This window comes from Jaculus jaculus, chromosome 17 (genome assembly GCF_020740685.1).
Source record: "Jaculus jaculus isolate mJacJac1 chromosome 17, mJacJac1.mat.Y.cur, whole genome shotgun sequence".
NCBI lineage: Eukaryota > Metazoa > Chordata > Mammalia > Rodentia > Dipodidae > Jaculus > Jaculus jaculus.
Window position 1 is genome coordinate 18,025,580 of NC_059118.1, and position 25,187 is coordinate 18,050,766.

A 25,187-nucleotide genomic window follows, 5' to 3' on the forward strand; every position below is an offset into this window, starting at 1 on the left:
CAGAAGGAAAACCTAGATGAAGCTTGTTTAAGCCTAGAACCTCCGAGGTTGAGACTAGTCCTGTGTTTTACACCTTGCTGGATGCTTTGCTGGGTTTCACAGTCTGATCTAATAAAGTTTCTCTTTGAAGATCTAGGGCTGCTTGGGGCTTGCCAAGGCAGAGAGATAGGGTGGGTGGTAGACTCTAAGCTCTTGGGAAGTAGGGGACCTCTCTCCCCCAGATCTCTTGAGATGGTCAGGGAGCACTGGAAGTCAGCATCTGCTTCTCACCCTGCTGTAGGAACCAGTCGGCAAGCCTTACACTCAGGACCTGTCTCGAAGCCCACAGAGCCTCAGTGACACAGGCTACTCCTCCGACGGCGTCTCCAGCTCCCAGAGTGAAATCACAGGGGTTGTGCAGCAGGAAGTGGAGCAGCTTGACAGTGCGGGAGTGACAGGACCACGCCCGCCCAGCCCCTCGGAGCTCCACAAGGTGGGCAGCAGCATGCGGCCTTTGCTGGAGTCCCAGGCTGTGGCCCCCAGCGGTGAGCGGAGCAAGCCACCCGGCAGTACTGTGGAGGAGCAGAAGCGGAGACCCCACTCCTTGTCCATCATGCCCGAGGCCTATGACTCCGATGAGGAGCTGGGAGACATCCTGGAGGAAGAGGAAGACTCTCTGGAGTGGGGGCGCCAGAGGGAACAGCGGGACACAGCTGAATCTTCGGACGACTTCAGCAGCCAGTTGAGACACGACTACGTGGAAGACAGCAGCGAGGGCGGCCTGTCCCCTCTGCCACCCCAGCCCCCGGCCCGGGCAGAACTGGCCGACGAAGAGTTCATGCGACGGCAGATCCTGGAGATGAGTGCAGAAGAGGACAACCTGGAGGAAGATGATACTGCCGTCCCGGGGCGGGGTCCGGCTAAACCGAAGGGCGGCAGCAGGCCCAGGCCCGAGCCCAGCCAAGAGCCCGCAGCGCTGCCCAAGAGGCGCCTGCCCCACAATGCCACCACGGGCTACGAGGAGCTCCTCTCCGACGGAGTCCCACCCGAGGCCACCGAGGGCAGCGGGGCCCTGCAGGGGGGCCTCCGTCGCTTCAAGACCATCGAGCTCAACAGCACGGGCAGCTATGGCCATGAGCTCGACCTGGGCCAAGGCCCTGACCCCGGCCTGGACCGCGAGCCCGAGCTGGAGATGGAGAGCCTGACGGGCTCCCCCGAGGACCGCTCCCGCGGGGAGCACTCCTCCACGCTGCCCGCCTCCACGCCCAGCTACACCTCGGGCACCTCGCCCACGTCCCTGTCGTCGCTGGAAGAGGACAGCGACAGCAGCCCCAGCCGCCGGCAGAGGCTGGAAGAGGCAAAGCAGCAGCGCAAGGCCCGGCACCGCTCCCACGGGCCCCTGCTGCCCACCATCGAGGACTCCTCGGAGGAGGAAGAGCTGCGCGAGGAGGAGGAGCTGCTGCGCGAGCAGGAGAAGATGCGCGAGGTGGAGCAGCAGCGCATCCGCAGCACGGCGCGCAAGACGCGGCGGGACAAGGAGGAGCTGCGCGCGCAGCGGCGGCGCGAGCGCTCCAAGACGCCGCCCAGCAACCTGTCGCCCATCGAGGACGCCTCGCCCACCGAGGAGCTGCGGCAGGCGGCCGAGATGGAGGAGCTGCATCGCTCCTCCTGCTCGGAGTACTCGCCCTCGCCCTCCCTCGACTCGGAGGCCGAAGCCCCGGACGGCGGCGGACCCTCGCGGCTCTACAAATCGGGCAGCGAGTACAACCTGCCCACCTTCATGTCCCTCTACTCCCCCACCGAGGCGCCCTCGGGCAGCTCCCCGGCCCCCAGCTCCGGACGGCCCCTTAAGAGTGCCGAGGAGGCCTACGAGGAGATGATGAGGAAAGCTGAGCTGCTCCAGCGACAGCAGGGCCCAGCGGCGGGGACCCAGGGCCCTCATGGGGGACCCTCTGCGCTCGCAGGCCCCAGGGCCCAGGGCACCCCGGGCTATCAAGACGCCCCAGACTACGGCAGGGCCCCGCAGCCTGTCCCCGACGGCGTGCCCGCTGGCCTGGGCGCGGCCGTGTACGAGGAGATCCTGCAGACCTCGCAGAGCATAGCCCGCATGCGGCAGGCCTCTTCGCGGGACCTGGCCTTCGCCGAGGACAAGAAGAAGGAGAAGCAGTTTCTGAACGCAGACAGTGCCTACATGGACCCCATGAAGCAAAATGGTGGCCCACTTACCCCCGGCACCAGCCCCACTCAGCTCGCTGCTCCTGTATCTTTTTCCACCACCGCGTCCTCAGACAGCAGCGGGGGCCGAGTGATTCCCGACGTCCGGGTCACGCAGCATTTTGCAAAGGAGCCTCAGGACCCCCTCAAGTTGCACAGCTCTCCCGCCTCCCCCAGTTTTGCCTCCAAGGAGGTAGGCGTGGCCCCCCAGGGTCCTGGGACTCCGGCTGTTACAGCGGGGGCCCCTTGCCCGGCCAGCCTTCCACGAGGGTATATGACTCCCGCCTCCCCGGCTGGCTCTGAGCGCAGCCCGTCGCCATCTTCCATAGTCCACAGCTATGGACAGACCCCGACCACTGCTAACTATGGCTCCCAAACTGAAGAGCTGCCCCAGACTCCCAGTGGTCCTGTTGCAGGTGGACGGGCCATCAGAGAGAGGCCTGTGAGTGGGAGTGATGGTGATGTTGGTGCTCCGCAGCCTTCCCGGGCATATTCTTACTTTGCAGGGTCTAGCCCTCCTCTCTCCCCATCAACTCCCTCAGAGGGCCCCACATTCTCCCCAGTCAAGCTGGGCTCAAGGGCCACAGCCGAGTTCTCTACACAGACACCAAGTCTAACACCTGCCTCGGATATGCCACGGAGCCCTAGCGCCCCTACAGTAGCCCAGGGCACACAAACACCACACCGGCCCAGCACACCTCGCCTGGTGTGGCAGCAGTCTTCTCAAGAGGCTCCCATTATGGTCATCACGATAGCCTCAGATGCCTCCAGCCAGACCAGGATGGTCCATGCCAGTGCCTCCACCTCCCCATTGTGCTCACCTACGGACAGCCAGCCCACCAGCCACAGCTACAGCCAGACAACACCTCCAAGTGTTTCCCAACTGTCCTCAGAGCCACCGGGGCCTTCTGGTTTCCCTCGGGCACCCAGTGCTGGTACAGACGGTCCATTGGCACTATACAGCTGGGGTGCCCTTCCTGCTGAAAACATCTCCTTGTGCCGCATCTCCTCTGTCCCTGGAACTTCTAGAGTTGAGCCAGGCCCCAGGCCCCCTGGCAGTGCAGTGGTGGACCTTCGCACAGCTGTCAAACCTACACCTATCATCCTTACTGACCAAGGGATGGACCTGACCTCTCTTGCTGTGGAAGCAAGGAAGTACGGTCTTGCCCTGGATCCAATCCCAGGACGTCAGTCAACTGCTGTGCAGCCACTGGTCATCAACCTCAATGCCCAAGAGCAGACCCACACTTTCCTGGCCACCGCCACCACCGTGAGCATCACCATGGCCTCGTCTGTACTCATGGCTCAGCAGAAGCAGCCTGTGGTCTACGGAGACCCCTTTCAGAGCCGCCTGGACTTTGGCCAGGGTTCAGGTAGCCCTGTGTGCCTCTCCCAGGTCAAGCAAGTAGAACAGGCTGTCCAGACAGCCCCATACCGAGGTGGGCCCCGGGGAAGGCCCAGGGAGGCCAAGTTCGCCAGGTATAATCTTCCCAACCAGGTAACACCTCTGGCCAGAAGGGACATTTTGATCACTCAGATGGGCACTGCCCAGAGTGTCAGTCTCAAGCCAGGACCAGTGCCAGAGCCTGGGGCTGAAGCTCACCGGGCCACTCCTGCAGAGCTTCGGTCACATGCTCTGCCAGGTGCCAGGAAGCCACACACAGTGGTGGTACAGATGGGAGAGGGCACTGCAGGCACAGTGACTACACTGCTCCCAGAAGAGCCAGGGAGTGCCCTGGACCTTACTGGGATGAGGCCTGAGAGCCAGCTGGCATGCTGCGACATGGTCTACAAGTTCCCCTTTGGCAGTAGCTGCACTGGTACCTTCCATCCTACCCCCAGTGCACCTGAGAAGAGTGTGGCAGATGCTGCCCCACTTGGCCAAAGCAGTGGCCCTTTCTATAGTCCCAGAGACCCTGAGCCCCCTGAGCCCCTCACCTACCGGGCCCAGGGGGTAGTGGGGCCCGGGCCTCATGAGGAGCAGCGGCCCTACCCACAGGGCCTCCCTGGCAGGCTATACTCCTCCATGTCTGACACCAACTTGGCTGAAGCCGGCCTCAACTACCATGCCCACAGGCTTGGGCAGCTCTTGCAGGGCCCTGGACGAGACTCAGCAGTGGACCTCAGCTCGCTGAAACACTCCTACAGCCTAGGCTTTGCCGATGGACGCTACCTAGGGCAGGGCCTGCAGTATGGCTCGTTCACGGACCTGCGTCATCCCACGGACCTTTTGGCTCACCCGCTTCCCATGCGGCGCTATAGCTCAGTGTCGAACATCTACTCAGACCACAGGTATGGCCCACGAGGAGATGCAGTGGGCTTCCAGGAGGCCAGCCTGGCCCAGTACAGTGCCACCACGGCCCGAGAGATCAGCCGCATGTGTGCCGCCCTCAACTCCATGGACCAGTATGGCGGGCGGCATGGCGGTGGAGGTGGGGCACCTGACCTTATGCAGTACCAGCCCCAGCCCGGGCCTGGGCTCAGTGCTCCACAGGCTCTGGCTCCCCTCAGACCTGGCCTCCTTGGTAACCCCACTTTCCCGGAGGGCCAACCGAGCCCCGGGAACCTAGCTCAGTATGGACCTGCAGCCAGCCAGGGGACAACGGTCAGACAGCTACTGCCCTCCACGGCCACAGTGCGTGCTGCTGACGGCATGATCTACTCAACTATCAACACTCCAATTGCTGCAACCCTTCCCATCACCACCCAGCCCGCCTCAGTACTGCGGCCTATGGTGCGTGGAGGCATGTACAGGCCTTACGCATCTGGCGGAGTCACAGCCGTGCCACTCGCCAGCCTGACACGTGTGCCCATGATTGCTCCTCGGGTACCTCTTGGGCCAGCAGGGCTATACCGATATCCTGCCCCAAGTAGGTTCCCCATTGCTTCTAGTGTCCCGCCAGCTGAAGGACCTGTCTACCTAGGAAAGCCTGCTACTGCCAAGGCCCCAGGGGCAGGGGGCCCGCCAAGGCCAGAGCCACCAGCAGGAGTGGCCCGGGAAGAACCTCTTCCCACAACTGCCCCTGCTGCCGTCAAGGAGGCTCCAGTTGCCCCCACCCCTGCCCCTGGCGCCCCACCCGGCCAGAAGCCACCAGGAGATGCTGTTGCTGGGGGTGGCGGTGGGGTCCTGAGCCGACCCGGGATTGAGAAGGAGGAAGGCTCTCAGGAGGAGCGGCAGCGGAAGCAGCAGGAGCAGCTGCTGCAGCTGGAGAGGGAACGGGTGGAGTTGGAGAAGCTGCGACAGCAGCGGCTGCAGGAGGAGCTGGAGCGGGAGAGGGTGGAGCTGCAGAGACACCGCGAGGAAGAGCAGCTGTTGGTGCAGCGGGAGTTGCAGGAACTGCAGACCATCAAGCACCATGTGCTGCAGCAGCAGCAAGAAGAACGCCAGGCTCAGTTCGCACTGCAGCGGGAACAGCTGGCGCAGCAGCGGCTACAGCTGGAGCAGATCCAGCAGTTACAGCAACAGCTGCAGCAGCAGCTAGAGGAACAGAAGCAGCGGCAAAAAGCCACCTTCCCTGTGGCCTGTGAGGCCCCGGGCCGGGTGCCGCCCCCGGCCGCTATGGAGCTGGCTCAGAATGGCCAGTACTGGCCACCCCTGACTCACACAGCCTTCATTGCCGTGGCAGGGACTGAGGGGCCTGGGCAGCCTCGTGAGCCCGTGCTGCACCGGGGCCTTCCCAGTTCTGCCTCCGACATGTCCCTGCAGACCGAGGAGCACTGGGAAGCAGGCCGCGGTGGCATCAAGAAGCGTCATTCCATGCCACGCCTGAGGGATGCCTGTGAGCAGGAGTCGGGGCCCGAGCCCTGCACGGTGAAAAGAATCGCAGACAGCAGCGTGCAGACAGACGATGAGGACGGCGAGGGCCGCTACCTCATGACCCGGAGGCGCCGGACACGGCGCAGCGCTGACTGCAGCGTGCAGACTGACGACGAGGATAACGCTGAGTGGGAGCAGCCGGTGCGCCGTCGCAGGTCCCGTCTCTCCCGTCACTCCGACTCGAGTTCCGACAGCAAGCACGATGCCACTGCCTCACCATCCACTGCCGCCGCCTCCGCTGCCGCTGCTGCCAGGGCCATGAGCAGTGTGGGCATCCAGACCATCAGCGACTGCTCCGTGCAGACGGAACCCGACCAGCTGCCCAGAGTCTCTCCAGCTATCCACATCACAGCCGCCACTGACCCGAAGGTGGAGATCGTTAGGTACATATCCGCACCGGAGAAGACTGGCCGTGGGGAGAGCCTGGCCTGCCAGACCGAGCCAGATGGGCAGGCCCAAGGTGTGGCTGGGCCGCAGCTTGTAGGGCCAACTGCCATCAGCCCCTACCTGCCTGGCATTCAGATCGTCACCCCGGGGCCCCTGGGCAGATTTGAAAAAAAGAAGCCTGACCCTCTGGAAATTGGATACCAGGCCCACCTGCCTGCCGAGTCCCTCTCCCAGCTTGTGAGCCGTCAGCCTCCTAAGTCCCCCCAGGTCCTCTACTCACCAGTCTCACCTCTGTCCCCACACCGGCTCCTGGACACCTCCTTTGCTTCCAGTGAGAGGCTGAACAAGGCTCACGTGAGCCCCCAGAAGCACTTCACCACTGACAGCGCACTTCGCCAGCAGACTCTGCCTCGGCCCATGAAGACCCTGCAGCGGTCCTTGTCTGACCCTAAGCCCCTCAGCCCTACCGCCGAGGATTCTGCCAAAGAGAGATTCTCCCTCTACCAGCACCAGGGGGGACTAGGTAGCCAGGTATGGGCACAGGGGCTGGTCCAGGGTGGGGCAGGGGTCTTTTTCTAGCCTGAGGGCCCCTAGAGGGAGGGGGTCTCTTCTGGGGTGGGAATGGAGTCATCTCTGACTCCAGAGGCCCAGGGGAAGGAGTCAAGGAATAAGGGTCCTCAGTGCACACATCTGAGAGAGCCCACAGCCCAGCAAGGCCAGCCTGGGCAAAGACATACACACATGGGCCCCCACAGCCACCCATCCAGGCACCCTTCCTGGAACCTCAGTCTCTGCATCTTCAACACCCATACACCCAGTCTAGCCCTGTCACTTCTTTTCAGACCTCCTCAGCTCTCACCTCCAGTCTGGGCATTTTCCACACCAAGCCTTATGGATATGATCTGAACTTCCAGTAACATGGTTCAGGCTAAACCTGTTCCTCACTGCCAAACCCCAGCTGGGCTTCAGTGCCCCACAGCAAGCCCAAACCACATGGCTTAGCTCTCAAGGCTCATTCCAGAAGGCTGCAGTGTGTTCTGTGTCTCATTTGTTTGTTCCCTGCCCCACTTCCTCTCAGGAACCCTCCTTACACACGTGTCTGCTCCCCTAGATACAGGCTTTAGCTATCATTGATGTACGGGGATTGTGAGAGGTAGCCTGGGTACCTGGGGGTGCACTTGTAGGAAGCTAAGGATATTGTAAAGGCCTAATGCCAAGGATTTTGAGTGCAAGGTTAAAGACAGTTGGCTTTTCCTGAGGCTCTGGAAGTTTTTAGGCAGATGAGACAGAACGAGGTGCACATTTTAGAGTTTCCAGGGTACGTTGTGGGCTGATGGGCAGAAGGAGGAGGCCCTGGTGAGAGGCAGTAAGAACCAAAAGCATTTGAGGTATATTTGCTCATTTTCTCTATGTGTGCCAAGAGAGAAAAGTAGAGCCTTGACGTGGGATTGTAGAGGTGATGGCTGTGGAGGTGGGTAGTGAAAGGACTTACTATGCAGTCAGGAGACTGAGCCAACAGGGAGGGCAGGTCAGAGAAGCAAGGTGGTTCTGACTCCAGGCATAGGTCTGTCCTCATGAGCTGGCCATGTGGGGCCAGGCTGTGATGAGTACCCAGGGTATGTGGCCAAAATAAAAGACAGTGAGTGGTGGTGCACACCTTTAATCCCAGCACTCGGGAGGCAGAGGTAGGAGGATCACCGTGAGTTCAAGGCCAGCCTGAGACTACATGTTATTCCACTAAAGACCTACTGTTTTTCTAAGTGTTGGGGGCACACCATCATTTTCTTTATGACATATGATAAGAATGAGAATTTTTGAGTCGGGTGTGGTGGCGCACGCCTTTAATCCCAGCACTCAGGAGGCAGAGGTGGGAGGATCACTATGAGTTCAAGGCCACCCTGAGACTACATAGTGAATTCCAGGTCAGCCTGAGCTAGAGTGAGACCCTACCTTTAAAAAATAAAAAAAAGAACGACAATTTTAAAATATTTGATTTAGTTGAGAGAGAGAGAGAGAGGGAGAGAATGGGCACAACATAGCTTCCAGCCACTGCAGACAAGCTCCAGGCATATGCGCCCCCTTGTGCATCTGGTTTATGTGGGTTCTGGAGAGTTGAACCCGGATCCTTTGGCTTTGCAGGCAAACACCTTAATCACTAAGCAATCTCTCCAGTCCCAAGAATGAGAATTTGTATGCAGTTACTTGTCAAGGTAAAAAATAAGAATTCTAGTGTCAGTCCCAGATATGGTTTGTGGATTTCTAGGTGCAGGGCATTATTGGTAGGTTAGGAGCTGGAGGTAAAGAGAAGACCCAGGGTGAACATTCCATCAGCACGGGCTTTCAGGCAACACAGAGCACTGGAAGCGAGGAGGGCGCCTTGGAGAGCACTGATAAGGCACCTTCTGCAGGAAGCTGTGCCGCTAGATGGAGAAACGCTTAGAGAGGAATGGGAGTCTGGCTGATGGCTCCGGGGAGCAGGCAGATAGAGGGATGGGGAGGGAACTGGAGCTAGACCAAGAGCACAGCACAGAGGGTTTGGCAGAAGGCAGTGTAGGGCTACTAAAGGAGGAGGGTGGGCAGGCAGCTGAGAAGCATACCGCTTTAGAGAACAGTGATGCAGGACGCATTAAGACTCTGAGCCTATTACTGACACCAGTTAGCATGAGCCCCTCCCTGTGACCCTAGTCTTAAAGGAAACTGACGGGCACAGGACCCTCCATTACACTCCTCCTATCCATACTTTCCAGTGGCCTCAGGCTCAACCAACTGCTAGGTCCCAAATTCCAAGCCAAACTTGTCTTCTTACCTCAGTAGGAGACAAGCCTACTAATTTTATATAGGACCTCTCAACACACAAAGCAGTTTGTCCCTCTTCACCCATGTGCTTCCCAGAGCTCTAGAAAGGGCTACAAAATGGTCCCTTCATGGCCCATACACCAAGGCTAGTGGGTGGGCAGGGTAGACCTTGAGACTCCTGGTAAGTCAGCGTACCAAAAGTGTATCTATAACCCAGCTCCTGCCCTGAAGAACCTCCAGGCCTGAGTTTCTTCCATCCCATGCCCCGCCAAAGTCACCCACACCTTGGGTCTCAGTGCTGCCCACCCTTCCCTCTGTCTCAGGTGTCGGCGCTGCCACCCAATGGCCTCGTCCGCAAGGTGAAGCGGACACTGCCCAGCCCGCCTCCAGAGGAGGCTCACCTTCCCCTGGCTGGCCAAGCCCCCTCTCAGCTGTATGCAGCCAGTCTGCTGCAGCGAGGGCTGCAGGGGTCCACCACCGTCCCTGCTACCAAGGCCAGCCTACTCCGGGAGCTGGACCGGGACCTGCGGCTGGTGGAACACGAGTCCACCAAGCTGCGCAAGAAGCAGGCGGAGCTGGACGAGGAGGAGAAGGAGATCGATGCCAAGCTCAAGTACCTAGAGCTGGGCATCACCCAGCGCAAAGAGTCTTTGGCCAAAGACCGGGGTGGCCGTGAGTACCCACCTTTACGTGGCCTTGGTGAGCATCGAGACTATCTGTCAGACAGTGAGCTCAACCAGCTGCGGCTCCAGGGTTGTGCCACACCTGCTGCCCAATATGTGGACTTCCCCGCCACTGCTGCTGTGCCTGCCACCCCCTCTGCTCCCACTGCCTACCAGCAGCCCCGGTTCCCGCCGCCGGCCCCACAATACACTGTCAGCAGTAGTGGGCCAACTCAGAATGGATTTCCAGCCCACCAGGCACCCACCTATGCTGGCCCCAGCACGTATCCAGCACCTGCCTTTCCTCCTGGCACCAGTTACCCAGCTGAGCCTGCCCTGCCAAACCAACAGTCTTTCCAATCCACAGGCCACTATGCAGCCCAAACACCCATGCCAACCACACAGAGCACCCTTTATCCAGTTCAAGCTGACAGTCGTGCCCCTTACCAGAAGCCACGTCAGACATCGCTAGCTGACTTGGAGCAGAAGGTCCCAACCAACTATGAGGTGATTGCCAGCCCAGGCGTGACCATGTCTTCAGCCTCCTCTGAAACCAGCTACAGTGGTCCAGCAGTGAGTAGCAGCTATGAGCAGGGCAAGGCTCCCGAACCTCCTCGGAGCAGTGACCGGAGCAGTGTGAGCCACAGCCCAGCCCCCACCTACCCTGCTGACTCCCACTATACCAGTCTGGAGCAGAACGTTCCTCGGAACTATGTGATGATTGATGACATCAGCGAGCTGACCAAGGACAGCGCCCCCGCTGCCCCTGATAGCCAGCGGCTGGAGTCTTTGGGGCCGGGCAGCAGTGGACGCCCTGGGAAAGAGCCTGCAGAGCCAGGCATGCATGAGGGGTCCACACTGCCCTGCTGCTATGGCAGAGGGGAGGAAGAATCAGAGGAGGACTCCTACGACCCCCGAATGAAGGCTGGCCATCACCGAAGCATGGAGGGCAATGGCCGACCAGCCAGCAGCCACTATTACAGTGATAGCGACTACAGACATGGGGCCCGAGCAGAAAAGTACGGTCCAGGGCCCGTGGGTCCCAAGCATCCTTCCAAGAGCCTGGCCCCAGCTGCCATCTCCTCAAAGCGCAGTAAGCACCGGAAGCAAGGCATAGAACAAAAGATCTCCAAGTTCTCACCTATCGAAGAGGCTAAAGATGTGGAGTCAGACCTAGCCTCCTACCCGCCACCCGCCGTCAGCAGCAGCCTGGCCTCTCGGGGCAGGAAGTTCCAGGATGAAATCACCTATGGGCTCAAGAAGAACGTGTATGAGCAGCAGAGATACTATGGCTTGTCCAGCCGGGAGGCGGCCGAGGAGGACGACCGCATGTATGGCGGGAGCGGCCGGTCCAGGGTGTCATCTGCATACAGTGGGGAGAAGCTATCGAGCCACGAGTTCAGTAGCCGAAGCAAAGGGTATGAACGGGAACGGGAGGCTGTGGAGCGCCTCCAAAAAGCAGGCCCCAAGCCTTCGTCCCTGAGCATGACCCATGGCCGGGCCCGGCCCCCCATGAGAAGCCAGGCCTCTGAAGAGGAGAGCCCCGTCAGCCCCTTGGGGCGGCCTCGCCCTGCAGGGGGAAGTATCCCTCCTGGGGATTCCTGCCCACAGTTCTGCTCCAGCCACTCCATGCCTGACGTCCAGGAGCACGTCAAGGACGGACCGCGGGCCCACACGTATAAGCGTGAGGAGGGCTACATCCTGGATGACTCCCACTGCGTGGTTTCTGACAGCGAAGGTAATGGCAGCTGGGGGTGATTTCTGCAGATGCCCAGCACCTGGGGGTCTGCCTGCCTGTGGGGCCCTGGGCCCCCAAGATTTCCCAGAAAGGTCTGGCTTGGCATCTCATCAGTGGGCCCTGCTACTGGCTGTCCTTGCCTATTCTTCCTGAGCCCTGCTTCCTGGTTGTTGGAGGGTGGGCTGGGGACCTAGTGATCTGCTTATGGCTGTGGTGCCCACTCTCTGGTTCCCTTGCATGGCTTCAGCTAGAACTCCGCTGCGGGCAGCCAGGGGTTGATGGTGTTCTGTTTTTGGTCTCTGAAGCGTATCACCTGGGCCAGGAGGAGACAGACTGGTTTGATAAGCCCCGCGATGCCCGCTCTGACCGGTTCAGGCACCATGGGGGCCACGCAGTCTCCTCCTCCCAGAAGCGAGGCCCTGCCAGGCACAGCTACCACGACTACGATGAACCTCCTGAGGAGGGCCTATGGCCTCATGATGAGGGTGGCCCAGGCCGCCATACCTCAGCCAAGGAACACCGGCACCACAGTGACCACGGGAGGCACTCGGGCCGCCATGCTGGTGAGGAGCCCGGTCGGCGTGCCGCCAAACCACATGCTCGGGACCTGGGTCGCCACGAGGCCCGGCCTCACCCTCAGTCCAGCCCTGCCCCTGCCATGCAAAAGAAGGGCCAGCCTGGGTACCCCAGCACCGCTGAATACACACAGCCATCCCGTGCTCCATCAGCATACCATCATGCCTCTGACAGCAAGAAGGGCTCCCGGCAGGCCCACTCTGGTCCTGCTGCCCAGCAGCCAAAGCCAGATCCCCAGGCACAGCAGCAGCCTCAAGGTCGACAAGCAGCTCCAGGGCCGCAGCCGTCACAGCCGCCGCCGTCCCGGCAGATGCCCTCAGGGGCCGCATCACGCCAGCCACAGATGCAGCAGCAACCGCAGCAACAGCAAGGCCTTGGGCAGCAGCCTCCCCATCAGGTCCCATCACAGGCTCGGATGCAGCAGCAGAGCCAGCCAACCTCCCGGGGCCCGGCTCCTGCTGCCAGCCAGCCAGCAGGGAAACCTCAGGCAGGACCCACAACAGCCCCAGGCCCTCAGCCAGCAGGACTGGTAAGTGAGGTTCCTGTGCCTGGGTTCCCCACCCCTCAGGGCAGATGCCACAACTGAAGCTTGACCAGCCCCTTTGTTCCAGGCTGGGGGTGGGCAGGAGGGATGGGCAGGGCCTCAGCTATAGGTTCTGTGTTGCAGCCACGGGCAGAACAGGCAAATGGCTCTAAACCAACAGTCAAAGCACCCCAACAGGGGAGGACTCCTCAGACCCAGCCAACATCGGGACCAGGACCTGCAGGTGAGCTATGCCCACAATACCCAGACCAGTCCCCCTACTTTTATCTGTATCCCCTCCCTGCCTCTTCCCTATTGCACGTCCTCACTGATCCCCAACATGGTGCCTAGTGGTCCATAGATGTCCTAGCAGATGAGTCAGTTGTTAAAATGGGCCAGTGGGGACCACCAGCCCTGGATTGGGAGGGCTCAAGGAGCTTTGGGCAGAGATCCCGGAAGGCCTGGTGAGCACAGGACAGACCATGGCTACTTACTCTCTCCTGCCTCTACTTCCCTTCTCTCCTCTGCCCTGATTATCTTCTGCCTTTTTCTCCCTTTATCCTTCCTTAACCTCCTCCTTTTTATGTTTTTTTTTTAATTTTTTTACTTGTTTATTTGAGAGAGAGAGAGAGGCAGATAGAGAAAGGGAGAAAATGGGCGAACTAGGGCCTCCAGCCATTGCAAACGAACTCCAGATGCATGCGCCACCTTGTGTATGTGGCTTCACATGGGTCCTGGGGGATCGAACCTGAGTTCTTTGGCTTTTCAGGCAAGTGCCTTAACTGCTAAGCCATCTCTGCAACCCTTTGATAGTTTTGTGTTGTTTTTTTTTTTAATTTTTATTAACATTTTCCATGATTATAAAATATATCCCATGGTGTGTTGTGTTGTTTTGTTTTGTTTTGTTTTGTTTTGTGGTAGGGTCTCACTCTAGCCCAGGCTGGCCTTAAACTCACAGCAATCCTACTACCTCTGCCTCCCAAATGCTGGGATCAAAGGCGTGAGTCACCACGTTTCTGGCTTTTAAGCTCCTTTCTTCATCTTCCTCTCACCACTTCTCTTCCTGTTCTTATCTTCCTCTCTTCTAGCCACACCCTCTTCAACCTCGCTGGGTACTTGTGTTCACATTCCCTCCTGGCTCCTCTCCTCCTCATCCCCTACACAGCCAGGCCAAAATATAGATGTTGCCTTGTTCCCCATAGGTGTGAAGACTGGAGCTAGGCCTGGGGGGACCCCAGGGGCTCCTGCTGGCCAGCCAGGGGCCGATGGGGAAAGTGTGCTTTCCAAGATCCTCCCTGGTGGAGCAGCAGAGCAAGCCGGCAAGCTGACGGAAGGTATGCTCTGCTTGGGGCCGGATCCAGGCTTGGTGGCTGCTCCAGGGCACCACTCTGGTAGAGGCCAGAGAGGGAGGGTGATTGTAGGGCCAGGCACTGGGATACAGATCAGCCAAAGGGCCCACCTGTTGCATCCCAGTGGCTTAACTGGGTAGTCTCTCAGGCTGAGCTTGGCTTCACTGTGCCCAATGGCATTGTAGGAGGTGGTCTGGTCCAAACTGCTAATGTCCCTCTCCTCTTTCTGTACCACAGCTGTCTCTGCTTTTGGCAAAAAATTTTCTTCATTCTGGTGATTGTGCCCAGCAGGGTGAGTATAAATGACCTATTCCTAGCCTTTCCCAGGAAAGGCCTGAGTTACTAAGGGCAGGGGGCAGGGTTCTCAAAGTCTCAAGGGGCGAGTCCTCTGGGCTGAATCTACTCTTTGCAAGATGGTGTGGAGGAGGAGTGGAAAGAACCAGGACACTATACAGAGTCTGATACGGGGCTTAGCAGATGTCCCCAGCAAAGGGAAGACAGAGCCAACATCCGGTTATCTTTGCACCACCCCAGTCCTCCTTCAGAGCTCTCACAGAGCACAGGGCCGAGGCCCCCTGGTGCAGCTTCTTCCAAACCTTCCTCTGTAAATGCTCCATAGGCTCTTGAAGAGATGAAGAGAAATGATATCATTGCTGTGGAAAAATCTCTGGAGTCAAAAGCCTGGGCACAGCTCTGGACTCTGCGTATAACAGTGAGTGTCAGGAGCAGGGGGCGGGGGACGTCCAAGGAATAGGTGAAGAACCCAGTTCTGCGAAGGACCTTGGTGGGCTTTCTTTGGCTCTAATTGCCCCTGCAGCTGCCCTCCTCCCCTCAGAGGCAGGGTTCATGCGCTGGCTCAGGCGGTGGTAGATGAGTCAGATGGTGTCCTTGGGAAAGGGCCCAGCGAAGCCAACTATACTGCAAGTCGAGGTCTGTATGCTAGCACTGATTTCAGAGTTGTTCTAGGGGACAGGACCTCCCACGGCTCCTGCGCAGAAGAGAAACATTTCCTCTCTGATGCCTGGTGCTAGTGTCTTTGCTGGAGTCCCAAAACCCTGCAGAGTTTAGTGGCTTTAGGTATGAAGTCAAGACACTGTTGGCTTTACAGGCTGAGCTTGTGGTCCACAAGATGAAATAACAGAATATGTGGTGAGGCAGGCAGGAAAGAGACATTAAGAAAAAAGCAGGGCTGGAGAGATGGCTTAGCGGTTAAGCGCTTGCCTGTGAAGCCTAAGGACCCCGGTTCAAGGCTCGGTTCCCCAGGTCCCACGTTAGCCAGATGCACAAGGGGGCGCACGCGTCTGGAGTTCGTTTGCAGAGGCTGGAAGCCCTGGCGCGCCCATTCTCTCTCTGTCCCTCTCTCTGTCTTTCTCTCTGTGTCTGTCGCTCATAAATAAAAACAATTAAAAAAAAAAAAAAAGCAGTCAACCTGGTATGGTGGTGCACTCCCTTAGTGCCAGCACTAGGGAGGCAGCAGTAGGAGAACTGTGAGTTTGAGGCTACCCTGAGACTACATAGTAAATTCCAGGTCAGCCTGGGCTAGAGTAAACCCTACCTTGGAAAAAAAACAAAAAAAAATTTTTTTTAAGGGGCTGGAGAGATGGATTAGTGGTGAAGGCACTTGTCTGCAAAGCCAAAGGACCAAAGTTTGATTCCCAGGGCCCACATACACCAGATGTACAAGGGGGCACATGTGTCTGGAATTCATTTGCCATGGCTAGAGGCCTTTGTGTGCAATTTGTCACTCTATCATCTATCTATCTATCTATCTATCTGCCCGCCTGCCTCTTTCTCTGTCTCTCTCACTCAAATAAGTAAACAGAAAATAAAATAATAAATAATAAAATTTTTAAAAAGAAGAAGAAAAAGCAGTCAGCAGCCAGGCAGTCTCACATCAGCCTAGGTCAGCCTGGGGAAAAGGTAGCTGGAAGTGCTCAGGGTAGGTAGGAGCCTTCTCTCTGCTTGGGCTTCAGTGGCCAAAGCAGGATGGGATGCCCCTTCCTGGAGCCTGCTCTGGCTCAGGCCCTGCCTCTATAGAGACTGGGGAAGGAAGTTTTACCCAAGGTTGGGGGAGAGTATACTGATGTTGCTGTGGCTCCCTGCCCAGCCAGAGACCATCTGTTATTCTCCCATCTCCCTGAGACCCTTCTTCCCCCCTCCGTCGCCAGTCTAGAGCTAAGACTCTGGAGGCATGTATGTAGGAGCCATGGCAGGTTGTAGCAGTAAGCAAGTAGGTCACTTCAGGGGAGCCCTGGAGCAAGTAAGTATCCTTGCCTAGGCCGAGCTTATGGGAGGGAAGGTGCTGGGTATGGGTCCCAAGGGCCGCCAATGTCCGCAGAGCCCTGGGACCCTGGAAAGACTCAGTCTTCAACCCACCTTATTCAACAAATATGTGTCAAGCCCCGAGTATGTGCCAGGTCCTGTTTCAGACACTGAGGGTATAGCAGAAAGCAAAACCAAGGGCAACCCTGAAACTACATAGTGAATTCCAGGTCAGCTTCTGCTAGATTGAGACTCTACCTCAAAAAAACAAAATAAATAAATAAAATAAAATAAAATAAAATAAAAAATAAAAAAAGAAACATCTAGCTGGGCATGGTAGAGCACACTTTTAATACCAGCACATGGGAGGCAGAGGTAGGAGAATCACGTGAGTTCAAGGCCAGCCTGAGACTACCTCTGAAGTCAACAGTCTGTTAAAGGCAAGAGAGAATAAAAAGAAAACACCTAGGGCTGGAGAGGTAGCTTAGTGGTTAAGGCACTTGCCTGCAAGGCCAAAGGACCTAGGTTCGATTCTTCAGGACCCATGTAAGCCAGATGCACAAGGTGGTACATGAGTCTGGAGTTCATTTGCAGCAGTTGGAGGCATTGGCATGCCCATTCTGCTTTTAAAAAAGAGTGCTGCAGAGATTGCTTAGCAGGTAAGGTGCTTGCTTGCGAAGCCTAAGGACCTATCCATGTTCAACTTTCCAGATCCCACTCGGGCCAGAGGCCCAAAGGTGAGCAAGCACAAGGCTGCACATGCCCACTAGGTGGTGCAAGTGTCTGGAGTTCCATTGCAGTGGCCAATGCCCTGGTGTGCCAATTCTCTCTGTCTTTGTGAGTCTCTTTCTCTGTCTTGCTCTCTCTAAAATAAAAAATAAAGCCAGACATGGTGGCTCACGCCTTTAATCCCAGCACTTGGGAGGCAGAGGTAGGTGGATCGCTGTGAGTTCAAGGCAACCCTGAAACTACATAGTGAATTCCAGGTCAGCTTCTGCTAGATTGAGACTCTACCTCAAAAAACAAAATAAATAAATAAATAAAATAAAATAAAAAATAAAAAAAGAAACATCTAGCTGGGCATGGTGGAGCACACCTTTAATACCAGCACTTGGGAGGCAGAGGTAGGAGAATCGCGTGAGTTCAAGGCCAGCCTGAGACTACATAGTGAATTCCAGGTCAGCCTGGGCTAGGTTGAGACCCTATTTTGAAAAACCTAAATTAATTAATTAATTAAAAATAAGTATGTAATTTAAAAGGTGATTTCTATAACTGAGGAAATGGCTCAATTGGCAAGAGAGCTTGCTGTGTAAGCATGAGGACCTAAGTTCGATTCTCAGTGCCCATGTAAAAAGCCAGGCATGGCCACATGATGCCTGGAATCTCAGTGCTGAGGAAGGCAGAGGACAGAAGAGTCACTGGGGCAGTTCCCAGCAAAGGGAAGGCAGGTCCCTCGTCCCATCATCTTTCCACCATCCTAACCCTTCCTCGGTGCTCTCACAGCTATGGGCTGTCACGGGTCATAGGATGGATGCCAAGAATCAGTGGCTCTAGGTTCAGCAAGAGATTCCATCTCAAGGAAATAAGGCAAAAGAAGAGCGGTAGAGGGCACAGGAATGCTCTCCTCTGGTGTCTGCATGTGTGTGCCCAGGGCATGCACATCCCCACATACGCAAGTGCATATACATACACCACACACCCACACCCACCCACCCACACACACACACACACATGTTTGCGTGCACGCAGCGGGGGAAGGTAACCTGAAAGTGGTAAGTGTTAAGAAGCCAGTGAAGCAGGGTTTCTGGTCTTCTTTACAGAAACTGGTCAGAACTGAGTTGTGTGGAATGGAGTGGAGCAGAGTGGAGAAATATCTACCATGGGATATTCCCAGATGAAGGAGCAGTGCCCAGCAGGGATGCTGACGCTAGATGAGACTAGAAGGCTTCAGAGATAAGCAAAAGACCAGCACAGCTAAAGCTAGTGAAGGGGAGAGGTGGCCAGGGGTAAAGTCCATGTGAGCAAGAGGAGCCAGCTGGGCTAGACTTTGTAGGCCAAAGGAAAGAGCCTTGAATTTATTCTAATTAAAGTAGCCATAGCCAGGCGTGGTGGCACATGCCTTTAATCCCAGCACTCAGGAGGCAGATGTCAGTGGATTGCTGTGAGTTCAAAGCCACCTTGAAACTACATAGTGAATTCCAGGTCAGCCTGGGCTAGAGAGCAAGACCCTACCTCAAAAAAAAAAAAAAAAAGGTGGACTGGAGAGATGGTTTAGCAGTTAAAGTGCTTGCCTGCAAAGCTAAAGAACCTAGGTTCGACCCCCCAGAGCCCACATAAGCTAGATTCATGTGGTGGCACATGCATCTGGAGTTCATTTGCAGTGGAGAGAGGCCCTGGCATGCCCATTCTCTCTCTCTCCCTCTTTCTCTCTCTCTTTGTCAAATAAATAAATTTGAAGGAAAAAAAAAAAAAGTAGCCTTAGTGCAGCCCGATATCCTTCTTGCTTTTGCTTGGGACAGTGGACTCTGCTAATTTCCCTCTCAGCTAGATGTTTCCTTGGAGCATGCCTGGAACAAACTTAAACTTAAAATCAGAAGTAATACTTAAAGCCAGGCGTGGTGGCACACACCTTTAATCCCAGCACTTGGGAGGCAGAGGTAGGAGGATCACCATGAGTTTAAGGCCACCCTGAGACTACGTAGTTAATTCTAGGTCAGCCTGAGCTAGAGTGAGACCTTACCTCGAAAACCATAATAATAATAATAATAATAATAATAATGAAGTAACATTAGAGCCAGGCATGGTGGCTCACGCCTTTAATCCCAGCAGCGGTAGGAGGATCGCAGTGAAGTGAGTTCGAGGCCAGCCTAAGACTGTATAGTGAATTCCAGGTCAGCCTGGGCCAGAGAGAGACCCTACCTTGCAAAAGCAAACAACAGAAAGTGATACTTAGGAGAGGGTGACATCCCATGACCCGGGTCTAAGGCAGCGCCCACTTTGGGCTTGAGGACAGAGCACTGTTATACGAGAGGGAGCGACTACACAAATGGGCTTTGTCCCGGTCCTGCCACAGAGTCTGTAGGTCACCGAGACCACGCGCGTGGTAGTTAAACCGTCCTCAAGTTCTAGCGTTAGGCTAACACCTGAGTCAAGGGGTCAGAGCTGGTGTGTGTGGCGATCTCCTGGTTTCTTTTAGAGATGAACTAACTTGTTTTTTAATATTTGCTTATTCATAAGCAGAGAGAGATAGAAGAGAGATAGACAACCCCTGTAAATGAACTCCAGATGCATGTGCCACCTTGTACATCTGGCTTTACATGAGCACCGGGGAGTTGATCCCCAGTCATTAGGCTTTGCAGGCAAGTGCCTTAACTGCTAAGCCATCTCTCTAGCCCGATGCTTGACATTTTAAACAAAATTCCATCTCCTTCACTCTTTTTTTTTTGAGACTGAGTCTTAGTTTGTAGCCCTGGCTAGCCTGAAACTTATACAGATCAAGCTAACCTTAAATTTGCAACAATCCTACTGCCTTTGCTGCCCAGGTTTTTGGGACTACAAGCATGTATCACCACAACAGGGGACTTTTATCACAGTGAAAAAAAAATGTCAGGCTATGTATGGTGGCACATGCTTGCTTGTAGTCCCAATTACTTTGGAGAGTGAGGTATGAGGATCACTTTGGGACTTCCCTGGGCAAAATAATCAGATCCTGTCTCAAAAGGTAAAAAGAAACCTGCTAGGCACATTGGCGCCCACCTTTAATCTAATCACTGGACACGCCACTATGAGCATCTGGCTTATGTGGGACCTGGAGAATCGAACCTGGGTCCTTAGGCTTAACAGGCATGTGCCTTAATTGCTAAGCAATCTCTCCAGCCCTCTTCTTCTTTTTAAGATTTATTTTTATTTATTTATTTATTAGAGAGAGAGAGAGAGAGAATGGGCATGCCAGGGCCTCTAGCCACTGCAACCAAACTCCAGACACATGTGCCACCATATGCGTCTGGCTTACGTGGGACCTGGAGAATAGAACCTGGGTCCTTAGGCTTCACAGGCATGCGCCTTAACCACTAAGCCATCTCTTTAGCCCCTAGTTCTTTTTTCCTGTCCTTCTCTCTGTGTCTTCCAACCTGCCTCAAACCAATCTCATCATATTTCCATGGTGTGGGATACTTTGGGTGAGGGAGAGATTGGCTACTGGCATATGACAATGTCTGAGAGGAATATGAGGATGGGAAGCAGCTACCCAGGGTTCTTAACAAAGTATTTCTTTCCTCTTTCTCCTTTCCTTCCTCCCCCACCCTCCCCCCAAGCATCTACAATCTGGCAAACCCTTGGCCCAAAGACTCATGCTAGGTGGACCGCAGCAGGCAGGCCTCGGCTGAGGAAAGGATGTGTTCTAACAGCAGCTTCCTGGGTGAACCATCTGTTGGACAAGTGGGACCACTGGCCTGGGGGGCCTTTGATTGTCTTTCCAGAGACTCTGCCTTCTTCAGGTTAGCTGTCCTTGGGAGAAGAGCCCTCACCAGAAACCCATCACGACTGTGGCTGTCAGCTGCTCTTCCCACAGCCTCCTTTCTGTGGTATGGCCGGCCAGCCTTCCAGTGCGTTATACACAGAGTTTGGGCTCACACTGCCCTCCCTCCAAGATGCCAGAAGTTTTTCCACAGCCTTGGAGAGGGGCTTTGACTGAGGGCTGGGGGCCCTGGGCTCCGTTTCCTTCACATTCCAGCTGGCCCAGATCCCTCTGTGGCCATAGAGCCCTGCCCCCTTCACCCTGCCCGCTGGGTGACATTGGAGCAGATCTCCATGTGGCCAGCATGGGTTTGGGAGAACTTTATAAACATTAGGACCTAACACTGTCTCACTGCTGAAATAAGAGGCCATAGCACCGAAAAGCAGCGTGGGCGCCGGCTGAGGCTTCTCCCAGCCCATGGGTGGCAACATGCTAGGCATGCCTGCCACCATCTTAAAGCCATCCCCCAGCCATCATGAGCATCCCAGCAGCACCGCCATTGTCTGGACCAGCCGGCTCCTCGTCCGTACACCTGGGGATTTCTTTTGATTTCAAGAACAGCCTTAATCATTCCAGTTTGATTTACATGTATACCTCATGAACATTTTTCGTTCATTCTTTCTTTTTTCTTTCTCTCTTTTCTTTGCTCACTCCCCTGCCTCTCCCCTCCACCACCACCTTGTGACTGATGGTTTGGTTTCCTCTCTGCTCTGCCCCTGCCCAGTACAGGGAGAATGTCGACTTAGAAGCAATAGGGGGCAGCAGGTCACCAAGAGCACAACCCCAGGGCGAGGTACAGGGAGGCTCCTCAGCCCACCTCTGTTTACTGTGCAATTCCAGTCCTTCTTAAGCCATCACCAGTGGGTGTGCTCAGAGCAGAGGGACCAGGGCTTCTGCCAGCCAAGGGAAAGGCTGAGAGCCCTGGGGTGTGTGTGTTGGCAGGGCAGGCGGGGAGGGGGGAGGGGATGACTGTCCATCCACCTGGTGGACTAGGCTACATTCGTCCCCAAAGCTCTTGCCTTGGAGGCCTCCCTTCATCTTGGGCACAGCCACAAGTCTCATCTCTAATGTTCTATGCAATGAAATATAAACCCTCAAAGACAACTGTTAATATTTAATAAATTCCATGTTACATATAAGAAGTTAATTGCAAACGTTGCAATTGAGAAACTGGATAGATAAGCTCATATCACCACCCCACCCAACCCCAGCTCCCACCACGTGTTTGTATGTGTGTGTGTGTGCGTGCGTGCACGTGTGTGTGTGTGCGTGTATAAAATTCTCAGTCTGTGGCATGTTTGACCTGTGGCAGGACTCGCTGCTGCCAGGTGAGTCACCGCCTGTCTTGCAGTGGAGCATGCACAGCTCGCAGCCTTTTTGCACGATTTCATCCATTTTTAAATGCTCAACCCTCTTGCTTGGAGTTCTTTTTGCCTCCAACCCTCTCCTTTAGGAGCACTTCTTGCTGACTTTTCTGCACAAGCTAGTGAGGACCTGCCAGAATTTTTCCCTGAGTAGGCCAGGCCACAGGGCAAGCAGCAAGGCCCCACACACCTTGTTTTACCTGTGCAAGATTAAGATTTTAAAAAAATAATAATAATAACAAAAAAACCTTGGAATAGACACAATAGTAGGAGCTCACACAAGATGCATGTTTATGGAAGTTCTGAAGGTTTGCCGTAGGATTTTTCTATGTGTATGTCATATTCCCTTCCTACCCGAGCCTTAAGCCAGAAGCATCTGGCTGTCCCTTCCCAGTGGAGGCATTGCTCAAGGGTAGAGCTGGGATGCGTCTATGCTCAAGAGGGGCAGAGGCCAAGAGCAGAGCCTGGCTGTGTCCCAGGGTCCCCAAGGTACTGACTGAACATGCTCTGCCTCTTCTTTGGCTGGGAGGCTCAGAGGACTGTGAGTCTAGAGATCCGGGCTGGAACAGCGGATCAGAGGATGCTCAGGAAGAGCTGGGCCAATTTGAGCACTTGTGGCCTTTGGCTAAAAAAGAACATCTGAGCAACTGTTCACCTAAACGGTAGCTTCAAGATGAGCCTCTTGGGAAGCTTCTCAGTAGCAAAACCTATTGAAGGTCCTGTGTAAGCCTCTTCACACCTGTCCTCCAGGATCTGCCTTCTCCACCTAGCCTGTTCTCTGAAGCCCAAGTCTATCACAGTCATCAGCTGCTCCCTCACGAACCAGGAGTGGGGCAGGCAGCGGCTGACTGATCCTTCAATGCTTGTCCTTCTTCCAGAGTGCTCTGGTTTGTATCATGCATTTCTCAGGGGTCCACATTTCTCATGCTTTTCTATGCGGCCTACACATCTCTTTAAGGGGGGAGGGACCTCTAGCAGCTGGGGGTAGGACGGGAAGCTGCAAACCTGTGTTGAACTTAGGACCCTAGACTCCTGGGATTTGGCCTTCCTCATGTTATAGGCGCAGCTGCCTCATGTCAGAGATCAAAGCCAGGGCTGTATGAGGTCACCTGAGCAAGGGCTGAGGGAGGCCATCACCTAGGAAGTCGAGCCACACAGCAACAAGTGTGTATGGGATGTGTCAAGTGTCTAGATAGCCAGAGATCAAGGCAGGAACCTTTTTCACTGATCGCCAGGGGATAGAACTAGGAGCCAATCAGGGAGATGCAGCAGATTGACCTCTGACAGGCTCCACTTAAGTATTAGCTTTTCAGCAAAATTTCCTCTCTGACCAAAACTCTTAAGTGAGGATGGCATCAGTGGCCCTCCGGGTCACGAGTCTCCTGGCCCTTGTATTGATACAACAGTGACCCTGGGAGGATTGTGAGCAGAGGCCTGAGGACCAGCATTCACCGTCGGAGGAAGCAGCTAGCAGCAGGCACATCTCCCAGTGGGTAAGAGGTCTCCTGGCTACCATCCAGACCTCCTCCATTTCCGTCTCCCTGGCATTACAAGCAGTGGTACTGCCCTTGAGGCCCCAATGCCCACTGAAGGCCCCAGTGCACTCACTTTATAGTGACAGCCCCTCCTCTACCACCACCTTCCTACTCACCGGGCAGAGCAGGTGGTCTCAGTGCCCACAGTGAAAGGGCAGCGAGGGCCACAGCACTGGCCTGTCTGCTGGAGCCTGTAGGGGGTTTTCCAGGCAGATCCTTTGCCATGACAGTACAGTCCTGCCCTATTGGCCTTTTCCTTCCCATGCTGTAAATACTTGTCATTATGGACTCCCAACAGGGTAAGAGGGACAGACCTAATCTACTGAAACTCCCTGGAGATTGCCATTTCTGTCTCCCTGAGTGCCAGCACCCTGCTGCTACATGCACTGGGGTGGCACTGGAGAGCCATAGAAGTCGTGAGATATTGTATGTGTATGCACGTGTACATGCGTGTGAGAGTGTGTGTGTGTGTGTGTGTATGCAAGTGCGCGTGCCTCATTCAGCCTCTGGGGTCACATCAGCTCCTTCTCTCCAAGTGCAGCTCCCTGGAGAGTGAGTGGTAGCCACCCAACACCTTTCCCTCGAGCTTCCATGTCTTGTTTTTGCTTTTCCTTCCCTCCTCCTTCCCTCTCTTTCCTTCTCTCCTTCTTTATTTGAGGGGGGAAGAGTGCTGTACAAAGTCAAACAAACAAGTTTACAGTTGTAAGTGCAATGATCCGAGTCCTCCACATGACCTTGTGAATTGTGTGCCGTCCTCCTGTGCTCTGTGAGAACTCGTGGTATTTCAGTGTCCCTCCCCTGTGTTGTGACAAGATATTTCTGTGGTATCAGAATAAAAGGACTTGATATAAACAACCTATTGACTGTCTCTTGGATGGTTTCTAAAGTGGGAAGAAGCCAAGCGTGGTGGCACACGCCTTTAATCCCAGCACTCAGGAGGCAGAGGTGGGAGGCCCGCCATGAGTTCAAGGCCACCCTGAGACTACAGAGTGAATTCCAGGTCAGCCTAGGCTAGAGCGAGACCCTACCTTGGAAAGACCAAAATAAATAAATAAATGCAAATAAATAAAGTGGAAGGACTTAGCCAAAGGAATAAATCTTCACATTTGTGACTATACTGTCCACAGTTAAAGGGAAAAGTATGAAAGGGCAAAGTTTCACAAGTGCTGGCACAACTGGGGCTGCGGTCAAACCAGTTAAGACAAGGGGCCTTCCACAAAAGTACCCAAAGAAAGTCGGGTGTGGTGGTGTATGCCTTTAATCCCAGGCAGAGGTAGAAGGACCAACCATGAGTTTGAGGCCACCCTGAGACTACATAGTGAATCCAGGTCAGCCTTGACTAAAGGGAAACCCTACCTCTAAAAGCCAAAAAAAAAAAAAAAAAAGTACCCAAAGATAGTTTCTAAACTTGCACCTGAAACTCAGTGCATAGGCAGCTGTTGAGAGAGAGGTTTTTCCATGCTGCTCAT

At 55.2% G+C, this 25,187-nt stretch overlaps 1 protein-coding gene across 2 annotated transcripts in view; it reads left to right on the plus strand.

Moving 5' to 3' along the window:
* The window catches only part of Bsn (bassoon presynaptic cytomatrix protein), a 126,236-nt gene extending 101,659 nt beyond the window's left edge, over positions 1 to 24,577 (plus strand). Inside the window, exons 5-12 of one of the 2 annotated variants that reach the window (XR_006633980.1) lie at positions 281 to 6,928; positions 9,517 to 11,593; positions 11,899 to 12,698; positions 12,837 to 12,936; positions 13,895 to 14,026; positions 14,279 to 14,333; positions 14,661 to 14,753; positions 20,617 to 24,577. Coding sequence is in view for 1 of the 2 variants with exons in the window: in XM_045136459.1 (XP_044992394.1) it covers positions 281 to 6,928; positions 9,517 to 11,593; positions 11,899 to 12,698; positions 12,837 to 12,936; positions 13,895 to 14,026; positions 14,279 to 14,319 (9,798 nt within the window). In the remaining variant the exon portion in view is untranslated. The remainder of the gene's footprint in view (positions 1 to 280; positions 6,929 to 9,516; positions 11,594 to 11,898; positions 12,699 to 12,836; positions 12,937 to 13,894; positions 14,027 to 14,278; positions 14,334 to 14,660; positions 14,754 to 20,616) is intronic. The other variant, XM_045136459.1, reaches the window with a different exon arrangement.
* The last annotated feature ends 610 nt before the right edge of the window (positions 24,578 to 25,187 follow it).